Source organism: Notothenia rossii (assembly GCF_949606895.1).
Source record: "Notothenia rossii genome assembly, chromosome: 12".
In the NCBI taxonomy this organism is placed as follows: domain Eukaryota; kingdom Metazoa; phylum Chordata; class Actinopteri; order Perciformes; family Nototheniidae; genus Notothenia; species Notothenia rossii.
The window spans coordinates 20,020,728-20,032,215 of NC_136911.1; the positions used below are offsets into that span (position 1 = coordinate 20,020,728).

The window sequence follows — 11,488 nt, forward strand, 5'->3', positions numbered from 1 at the left end:
TGTGTCTTCTGACAACTGAATCTCAGGGAGCACTGAGTTTACAAACTAATATCATTCAGTATACATGAGATATTGTTAAGAAAGGAACAAGTCTTAAATCTCGTGAAATACACTTGTTTCCTTCCAGCAATGTACTAATTTAATGTTAAGTGTAATTCAGCACAAAGACTTGAAAAGCTGTGGGTGTTTCTCAATGTCGAGTAGAGCTGCTCCAGAGCCACTGGCTGTTTCTCAATCGCGAGGAAACTGGCTTCCAAGCCAATATTTCAAGGATACTACGTCATTGAGTGCCGCCGAAGGACTGTTCCAATCTCCAGCATACTTGGAATTCCACCGAGGCCGCGTCCTTGGTTTGGGGGTAATTTCGAGGCTGCACATGGGTAGACTTCGCGTCCTTCAAATCCCCACAATGCTTTGCACACGGACCAATTTCCCCAAATCTGTGGCGGAAAATGTAAGGCGGGGCCTCTCATATGACGCATACCTGCACACTTGCTAGCCTGTTCCACTCTTCGTTTTCCGAATGCCAGGAAGGATTCTTGCCTGGCTTCTGAAGGAAGTGACTCGGAAGACATGTGCTACCAAGCAAGCATACTCGTGATTGAGAAACGGCCCCTATTTCAAGCATACTACGTCATCGAGTCCCGCCGAAGGACTGTTCCAATGTCCAGCATACTTGGAATTCTACCGAGCCCGGCGTACTTCGTAGCGAGAAATTTCGAGGCTGCACATGTGTAGACTCCGCGGTCTTAAAATCCCCATAATGCTTTGCGCACGGACCAATTTCCCCAAATCTGTGGCAGAAAATGTAAGGCGGGGCATCTCATATGACGCACACCTGCACACTTGCTAGCCTGTTCCACTCTTCGTTTTCCGAATGCCAGGAAGGATTCTTGCCTCGCTTCTGAAGCAAGTGACTCGGAAGACATGTGCTCCAAGCAAGCATCCTCGACATTGAGAAACACCCAGTGTGTAATCAGCCTGGATTTTTGGACAAACTAAGGTCATGTGTCCAAAGTATTCCAATGAATTCCACCTTTCCTTATTTTATCTCCCAATATATTTGTAATATAGTTTTAGGGAAATACTTAATCCCTCCATTTAGATCAATATAATTATAATACTATGATTTATAAATATATATTGAATTAAAATATATATAAATAACTTAGAGAAAAAAATAAAGACATGAGATCTCCGTCCTCAATGGTAGCTACTGGTATCACTAGCCTGTAGCTTTTATATCACAAAAATATGTATTTATATCTGTATTTGCAGAGGGCCACTGTGAAATGTGAACTTCTACAAAGTGGTGTTACAAAGCCATGCTAAGATATCAGCACATTATTAAATCATCATGATATAGATTGATTGTATACAATTGTATTACATGAAAAATAATAAAGATGAGAAGATATTTCATTAGTTTTCTATTCTATGAAAGATGTGATTATGTTTTGACATGAGAGGCTGCTGATAGTGTTTCAAAATGCAGTTCAAGTGTTACCGGCTTTTCCTTAATATAATGCATGATATCTGGGGGCTTTCTTATAAATAATCACCATGAATATAGTTTATTAGATATTGCACACAATCATCCCACTGTCAGTTTTCAGATATACTCATTAGTTCCTCTATTTCTATCCGATGTTCTCTTTCGACCAATCAAATTTAAGGGCGATGACACACTAGTGTAACTCATTCCTCTTAATGTTGCCTATTAACACCTCATTTAAGACCATTCCCTCTAACACCATCATAAGCTACAGCTAACTGATGCTTCGTGCACTCCTCCCCATGTGACAGCATCCCACACTTTGACAATCCGATCGTTTCATTAATGCGTTTGTCCGAAGTCACTCGGACAGTGATGTTGTCAAAAAAATAGAAAATAAAATAATATGCAGGTGATGACGGCGAAAGTATACTGGTTAGTCCACATTTTAAAGAGGAAGTCTGAGGAAGATTCGGTGAAGGATTTGGCCACGAGGTCTGCATTATCTGAGGTCAGAGCGTGTCGTTGCGTCTAGTCAGCGTAGATGATGAACCCAGAGAAGGTGCTGTACTTGTTGTTGTTTCCTCCGTGAGCTTTGCCCCCGTCTAGTTTGATGTACACCTCGTCTCCTGGCTCCAGGTGCAGCACGGCGCTGTTACTGGCATAGTCGTAGTTCTGGTCCGCATCCTGGGCGATGGCACTGGCACGCACCTGCAGGGATGCACACGCACACACACACGCACACACACACACACACACACACACACACACACACACACACACACACACACACACACACACACACACACACACACACACACACACACACACACACACACACACACACACACACACACACACACACACAGTCATCGTATACATTAACACTCAAAGGCACAACTGAAATCACACATCTTGGAGGGTTGTGCACCTTGTCTACACTGGACACTTTCAGACACTGACCAAAGACCAAAAAGCTAACTACACAAATAGTATTCCATATATCTTGTTTTTGATTTAAAGGTCCCATGTCATGGCCATTTCTACTGATCATAATTCCATTGTTGAGGTCTACTAAAATAAATGTATATTGTGCAATTTTCCAAACTCACATTGGTTTCTCATACAGCATCTCTGTATAGTATGTGTATTCACTCTGTCCTAAACGGCTTGTTGGAGCTCCTGCCCCCCCCCCCCCTCCCTGTGAGCCCAGTGGCCGTCTGCGAGACAGCGAGACACAGCGAAACCCAGCCTGAAACACACACACACACCCTCAGCCTGGCTGGGAGTTTGTGTGTCTGCCCAGGCTGAGTTCCGCGATGTCTCGCCGACCCCACACCAGTGAGCCAGCTCACACTGTCCCGCTCCTAAGCAGCAGCGAGCCTCGCAACGTCCCACCGAGTGTGTGGGTGTGAGGAAGTCCGCGGATTGGTCCAAACGTAACGGCTCCGCGGACGTAACGTAACGTCACTATACCCGAAATACGTCACTATACCAAAGAAGCAAACAAATGGAAAAAGAGAAATGTCCAAGGAGGCGTTCTGGGGCAGCATAGACAGGTCTTTTCTGTGTTAAAGTGTTACTCGCTACAGGGTGTACTTTGAGGGTTTGTGACCCTGCAGACCGTTTACATGCAGAAAAATCTACATAACGATGGGATTGAATTAATCCCAAATGTTGTGCAACCTGAATTGTCTTCTGTACTGTGTTGTAAATTGAAGACGTTGCAATAAAAAATGTATGATAAAAAAAAAAAAAAGAAGCTACATAACACACAAGGGGACGGGTAATAACCAGAAAAGCATGACATGGGTTGGATTAAGAAATAGAATATAACTGAGTTTTTAGTTAGATTCTCAAAATAACGTCTGTTGTTAACACAAGCTTCAGAGATTTTTTCGTTGTACTCTGACATAAAATATGCCAGTAAATACCCCGCTGTTGAATGTCTTCATTACGACGAACATTAGCCGCCTTTAGCTTTGCGGAGTTTGACGCAAAGTCATGTGAATGTGATGTAGGTATTTTATAGCCTAATATTAGCTTACTGCTGGTCATTGCATTTATGCTTTAACTAACAAAGGTGGTGTCAATGTGTGGAGATTATCCTGCTGAACAAAACGTGGAAGTATCATAAAAGTTCTTATCTTATTTTCTGTATTTAGCCCTACCATGCTAACTTCCGGGTTCACCTACAAATATACGTAATCACTGCTCCACTCTATAGAATGAGAGTAAAAGGGACTTGTTTGCAATGATCTCTCGATTGGTTTTTAAAGAAAAATGGCCATTGTGTTAGTTGGGCTTTACATCAAAACCAACTCAGAGAAAGTTCTGTCAAAGGAAAGCCAAAACAGAAAATATTAGCAGAGATTTAACTTAATGGTAGTGCACATGTTTCGCCTCTATGAGGTCGCAGAGTTCCTTCTCCAACATCTCAAGAGATTTGTTGTCCTGTTGCTCACGTCCATCAAGGCTACCCTCTGTTGTGGCTCCACAGTGGCTCTAATGAACTCTGCACCAAGGCCAAGACAGCAGTCACTGCAACACCCTCAACCACACGCTGAAAACCAAGCCTACATTTATTCTAGTTTCTTAAAACCACCTCTTCAGACCATGCCTACACACAAAATATAAAAATGTTGTGAAGACATGTTTAGCTGTACATTTATGTTCAATGAATGGACAAAGGCCATTAGGGATATATTGACCTCTCTAGCAGGGTTACATTACCTTAAAGTAGTCAAATAATATAACCATATGATATTGTTAAGATAACTAATCCTCTAATAAGAGCCTTTGTCTTACTTTTGGCCTGCATGCCACCCTCTTTAACACAATTTAATTAGGAACACAGTGTAAGACAACTGAAGCTGTTCAGCAAGAATAACCAGAGCTGAAAATATAACATTCAACATTAGGAAAATACTGTAGCAGCAATTCACATGAGCCCGTTTTATCGTCTTAATGGCTGATCACTGTGCTTTGCCTTGAAGAGGGTACTGAGGGAGACTGGAAATACATCCCTGGTTAGAGAAGTGGCTCGACTCGAGATACACTTTTTGTTATATTCCATGGAATGCTCTTAAAATCCCGATAGCAATGAATAACCCTTCTGTGGAAGCCGTGGTACTGTAAAAAGCACGACCGATCATCTGAGCCGGCCCGGCTAAAGTAACTGGATGGCCTACCTGCCTGTCAGCCTTCCATCTGTGCACAAACTTATCTCGTGCCCTGATTGGTCATGTGCACGTTCGTGTGTGTTGGAGGAGGGGCTCTGTAAGGAAGTGGCTGATTTTTTCCAGTTGTGTATTTTCAAATTCTAGTGCACTCAAGCTGGTTTCTACAAAATGACCTACCCCACCTTTAAGGTCAGGTCCCTGGTTTACAAATGGATACAGCATAGTATACAGGGCTTGGAATCTATGGTAAAACGACAGAATATGACTGACATGATTTTTTCTTTTTAAATTGGATTCATCTGATTTAAATCGAACAAATCTTAATCTTATCATTTAGTCTTCTGCTCTCATGTTGGATAATCCTTTCAGTAACATGCTCGATATCCTAAGAGCCTGCTCTTCACCAGGTTCCCCTCTTAATAACACACACAGGAAGCATAAAGCAGAATTCCTGAGAAGCTAGTAATTTTTTTATCTGGTGTACCAATCCAATAAATCTGCACTTATTTTTACCAGCAGTTTATAACAATATCCCTGCTGGTAGGCACAGAGGTGTTAATCTTAAAATGTTTTTAAAAGGCAGACTTTCCCATTTGAACGTTAGACACACATTCGTTTTACTGACAGCAGGTACCATCTTCTTTAAATTTCTCATACTGTAAAAAGGTGGGTTTCCATGTCTATTTTTTCCCATAAAGCAGGACTGGATGCTATAAATACTGTGAAAAGGATCAAAATGCTCAATCCACAGGGAGATATACACAGCCTGTGCCTTCAAATGTCCTTTCATGACTTCTGTAAGGTTGTGATGTCATATCTATAGATAGAAAGAGATGCTAGAGTGCCATGACAGTCATTTCGCTGGCAAACAGTGATTACAATTTTTGACAAATAGCCAAAATAAACAAATGAAAAATAGCCATCAAATTGAGGTAGGGCAACATGCAATCATTTGGAATCGAATCTGTGCAATCTGCTTTCATTGCCAAAGACTTTGGGCATGATTGATGTTGTTTTCCCACACTTGTTGCACTTGACATTGAGAGTATAGGCTAATCCTACGTAGCAGATTAGAATTTGATGATTTGGTCCCTGGCCAGAAATTGTGGAGAATGCCAAATGGCCCGTAACTATTTGGCTATTGGGCCATCTGCACATCCCAACTTTTTTTAACAGTCATTCAGCCCAGTCGGACTCCGGCTGACTTTATTTCAGATTTCACAGCCCTCGGTTTGGCCCAGAACAGAGGAGCTCGACTCCCTGACCTCCTCTTGTAAAAGTAATATGACCTTCGCTGTGGGAACCCTGGCCGCCCAGCTGAATTCATTCATATTCTCTCCTGTTGGACACTGTGACTCCCAATTGTGAGAGAAGCTCTGACCCATTTGAGATCGTAGAGTGAGTTGAAACAACATGATTTCAGCCCTGACTCTCCAATAAACAACAACATTTATTATAGATTGCCAACAAAAGCCCCACACCAGAGGCATGTCAGCGCTTGCTCCTTCTTGTTGAATAAATATTTGCCTAATTACCATCTTGGGTATTGATTTTTTGTTTTAGGCGTAGTGCTGGTGGAAGAAGTCCTGCATTAAATTTATTTGTATTAAGTTTAAAGAGGACTCATTATGCAGCTGAATTGACTGTGTCCAATTTATATTTTAAAAACGTATATGATTTGGATATTATTTTAGATTTGGCGGCGCCTGCATACAGAGGACGGGACAAAGACAAAGATGGCTTCAGCACATCTGTTGACAGAATCTGGGGAAATAAGAGGCTGCTCAGCTTCACCTTCATCTGGCAGCCTGCGCCTCAACGCTGAGTTTGTCATCAATCCTAGTCTAATAACAGCAAATTATTATTGGTGCCTATTAGAATACAATCTGATAGTATAGCTTTTACACATTCTGATTTATTATGTGTCTTGTATGCAATGACTGCCAGATGTCTCCAGATCTTATTCAACAGGGAGAGAGTCAGAGTGTCTTCGTAAAGCATGTCACCATCACCGGTTCAATTCCCGCCACGGGACTTTTGTTGCATGTCAAACCCCCCAATTTGCAATCTGTCTCTACACTGTCAAACAAAGTCAGGAAAGAGTGAAAACCTCTAGTTTCAATATTTGAACCTCCATGTGAATTCATCATTCTGGGGGTTTCCTTCAAATAAGTAAAAAATATGCCAGTGACTAAGTAGGATGTTTACACCAGGACAAAAAAAAGTGGGTAAAATCGAACTATTTCAATAAAAAGCAAATGCATTGATTTGAATATGGATCATATTCCAAGGCACTGGGGAGTTCCTTCATGTGTTGATGATGTTCACAGTGTTGTCCCTCTCTGACCAAAAGCCACATAGTTCTTATTAAAAACACGTGTTGGAGCAGCATCTGATTTGTCACGGTGTGTGGCTCCACTGGTTTAATCCCAGACATGTTTGCAGTGTTCTGTCTGCAGCAGCGTTTCAACAGCGGGCTGACAGCGGGGGGATCTGCTTGGTGGAGCGACGCTGGAAACTCTGGTTTGCCCCGCGGATTAGATCTGCTGCTGACAGGCTGATCACTGAGAGCAGGACACTGTGAGGGAGCACACAGCCGAGCACACAGGCAGCAAAGGGCCCCTCCCCCCCAGGCCTTATTATTGTTTTATTTATCAATTACTTCTTGCACTAAATAAATGATTCTACTATTGTATCATGACTTTCTAGTGTCAGCCAGCAAACAATTAGTGGCTGCAGACTTTTCTGAAATCCTCCAAGGAACACTATCCAGATATTGTGCAGAGATATTTTAAAAAGCTGACTGCACATTTTACATGAATGCCTTAACATAACAATATTTTATAAACTAATGAACTAAACTGGAAAGGGGCTGGGAAACACCTGACATTTTTATCAGGATGCTTTGGGGAGTCATACAGATACAACAAAAAGCGTACATTTTTGTCTTGTATATTAGAATGTAATGCATGCATGGCGTTTGATATAATTAACATATTTTATTACAATTCTTTAGGTCCTATTAACTTAGGTTTACCATTTTTAAGGCATGGCTAAGTTGAGTGTTTTTAAATGTTGGCCTTTCTATTTTACCTTTAAAAAATATGGTCACCATGATTATTGGGCAGGATGGAAAAGATTGAGAAATATTGAGATCACAGAGAAACCGCCCCTTTTGTTCTGATTTAATGAAATTTGAAAATGGCTAAAGAGAAACCAGATGAAATGAAGATCATACATCAGATGTGCAAAAGGCCACAGGGCTCCGCAGCACTGCTGTCCTTTGGATTCATTTTAAACTCTTACAGAGAGTTCAGGGACACTTCATCTTTAGTTAATTTACAAAATGTTAGACAGCCTCTGCACAGAGAGAAGTCTGAGCACTCTGTTCAGACTCAGTGATGGAGAAAGTCTACCCTGACTCATAAGAGCCACAGTAACAGTAAGCATCTCCTCTTCAGACCCTGACCTTAGACTCTCTGTCCTATTAATCATTGACCTATGGTCCATTACCTACCACCCACCCACCCACACACACACACACACACACACACACACACACACACACACACACACACACACACACACACACACACACACACACACAGAATAATAACAGCTGCTCTTACATGCCTGAACTGCAGTCAATAGTTCACTTTATAAATATAAGTCCGTATCTGAGATGTGAAGGCTATAGGTGAATTAAATAAAGTGGTAACTCCATTAGCTCGTGCGTAACAGGTTTATAAAACAAAAACAATAACCTTTTACAACTATAACTATGTTAGATTGTGAGCTCAGCTTGTTACCTGGTTGTTTTTGCACAGATCTGCCCACATGCTGGTTCCGTCTCCTCCGCGCATCAGGACGTGGTAAGTGAAGAAATAAATCCCGGGGATGGAGCAGGTGAACTTCCCCGCGTTGGGGTCGTAATGGTTTCCCAGGTTGGTCACCACATCGTCAAACTTGAGCACTTCGTAGCCCTCGTGCTGCTTTTTGAGCCCTGCGAAAAAGGCGATCTTTGGCACGGTGCTGTAGGTGGCCGCGCTAATCGCCCCTGCAGCTCCCCCGGACCCCGGAGGTCCCGGTAACCCGGGTCTGCCCGGCTCCCCTCGGTCTCCAGATGGCCCCGCTGGACCGGGATGCCCCGGTTCACCGGGAGGTCCCCTCGGTCCTGCCTTACCCGGACGACCCGGTTCCCCTTTTGGACCTTGGATAAAAGTGGGTAAAGACTGCACGAGACCGTTGTCTCGGGCCGGGTCCGATGAGGCCGTGCTGGTGGGGGGTTTGGTTCCGTACGGGTCGCACACCATCCTGCAGGTGCCGAGCATCTCATAGTGCGCCGCCGTCCCCGCTGAGTTGACCAGAACCGGGATGAGGATGACTAGAACCAGGACCATCACGACCCCCAGGACCCCCGCCGCTACTAGCCGTTTCCTGCTGACCAGCCGCGTCAGCGCAGGACGATCCGGCTGTCTGCTTTTGGGTGAAATTTTGCTGGCTGGAGAGGTACCCTTTAAAGAGAAAAAATGTAGCGACGCTACACTTAGTATGTTTAATTAACTTTTAAAAGCACAGCCCCCCTCCCCTCGCGTCCTCGTCCCTCTCCTCTCCACACTTGTTCTGCTGATGTGCGGCTTATTAAAGTATCTCTCAAAGTTCTCACTGGTCGCTGATTTTCAAAAGCTCTGGATTCAGCATCTCTGAAATCCAGACTCGGGGTCTGGCCCCTCTTTGATCCACAGGTCCCCCAACAAAGTGTTTATACAGCAGCTGCACTCACAAGGTGGATCAGTCTGTCTGATACAGAGCTGAGAGGGAGTCAAAGCACATAAACACAGGAGGGAGAGAGAGGGGGAGAGAGAGAGAGAGAGAGAGAGAGAGAGAGAGAGAGAGTGTGAGAGAGAGAGAGAGAGAGAGAGAGAGAGGGATAGAGAGAGAGAGAGAGAGAGATAACAGATAAGATCCTGATGCTCTGTCCTCCAATAGAAAGAGGGCAGCAGGGTATCATATAGAGTAATACAGGGTTAGGTAACTTTATCTGACTCCAGATATAGCAGATACGATTCCTCATAAGGTAGTGTGTTTATTGAGGACTCCCACATATTAGCCACTGCTCATATGACATCTGTTAAATCTGTCTTTTGAAATGGCTGTATTGGTACTTTTACTTATGTAAAGGTAAATTGTCTGTCCCCAGTATTCTGATAAAATGACGCTTCACTACCAAAGTTATTAGACAAGCTGTGGCTGTCAAATTCTATAAAATGCCAATGCTCAATAAACAATGACCCTACTGATGTCAAAGCTGATAAATATTTGGACACACCTCTCTGTCACTGACGCACTGGTTCTTGCTCTCATCATGATTTTATTGCTTTGTAAAGCACTTTGAAACTTTTGTGTTGAAAACATGCTCTGAATAAAGTTATGAATATTATCGTGATTATTACTGTGTCCACTCTCAGTCCCTGGACTTTTTGTGGCTCGTATAAGCCCTCCACAGCAATTTATCATTAAGCGTGCAGATATTGAGTGAAGTGCCAATGCAATGATCCTCCGTTACCTTCACAGCTCATTTTCAGGGACTCTCGATAAGTGGACGTTTGGAAGCCTAATGAAGCCAGAGGAACGAGGTTAGTTTCATTTTAGTTACATCGATACCGCCTCTCATTGCCTCTGTGTTCTCCTGTTCCACAAGACAAATGACTCTGTTCATATCTGTAGATCCAGGTATGGATGGTATGGACATGTCCCTATAGGAAGTCAAAACACTGCCAAATTGTCCCGATATTCCTCCAGATATGAAATCATTTGCCATTTTAAGTCCGCGCAGTGTGTCGCATTTACCTCTGATGCACAGATTTTGATCCTCATCATTTTTTAAAGCTGTTTCTTGTGAGTCACCCAACTTTTTTAAGTGCATTACTAAATCACTAGAGTTCAGGTGTGTTGTTCCGCTTTCATTTCCCATGACAATGGCAACAATCCAATACTGACAACAACAAGATCAGTGCTGCTGTTAACAAAATATTTTTATGCTTTTCTGTATTTTTCTAAAGGTACATGTACGAATGGTTTGTTTCGGACGAGTTTAGGCTGAAAATGCAGTGGTTTGATGTATTGGGATATACAGTAAATGAACACGTTATCAAACACCAACTGTAAATCTGCTCAAAGACTGTTGGTCAACCTTTTGAGAAAACAGGGTATATGAATTGTTACCATACAATTAGAGATACAACGTCCCACGAATAGATACGTTTAAGATCATTCAGATGTATATCAGTATGTAGTGTCTCTACTTTAAAGAGTCCTCTCCTGCTGATGTTCAGGTGTATATCAGTATGTAGTGTCTCTACTTTAAAGAGTCCTCTCCTGCTGATGTTCAGGTGTATATCAGTGTGTAGTGTCTCTACTTTAAAGAGTACTCTCCCGCTGATGTTCAGGTGTATATCAGTATGTAGTGTCTCTACTTTAAAGAGTCCTCTCCTGCTGATGTTCAGGTGTATATCAGTATGTAGTGTCTCTACTTTAAAGAGTCCTCTCCTGCTGATCTTCAGGTGTATATCAGAATGTAGTGTCTCTACTTTAAAGAGTCCTCTCCTGCTGATGTTCAGGTGTATATCAGAATGTAGTGTCTCTACTTTAAAGAGTCCTCTCCTGCTGATGTTCAGGTGTATATCAGTATGTAGTGTCTCTACTTTTAAGAGTCCTCTCCTGCTGATGTTCAGGTGTATATCAGTATGTAGTGTCTCTACTTTAAAGAGTCCTCTCCTGCTGATGTTCAGGTGTATATCAGTATGTAGTG

General features: G+C 42.7%; 1 protein-coding gene across 1 annotated transcript; it reads right to left on the minus strand.

Annotated features, from left to right (window-relative positions):
* Nucleotides 1-2,026: 2,026 nt before the first annotated feature.
* c1ql3a (complement component 1, q subcomponent-like 3a) lies at nucleotides 2,027-9,092 on the minus strand (the record flags this gene model as incomplete). Its single annotated transcript, XM_079661341.1, has 2 exons — nucleotides 8,487-9,092; nucleotides 2,027-2,206 (listed from the first exon to the last, which is right to left on the minus strand). Exons 1-2 carry the CDS (start codon nucleotides 9,075-9,077, stop codon nucleotides 2,027-2,029), a joined length of 771 nt encoding a protein of 256 aa, XP_079517467.1. The 5' UTR covers nucleotides 9,078-9,092.
* Nucleotides 9,093-11,488: the final 2,396 nt, after the last annotated feature.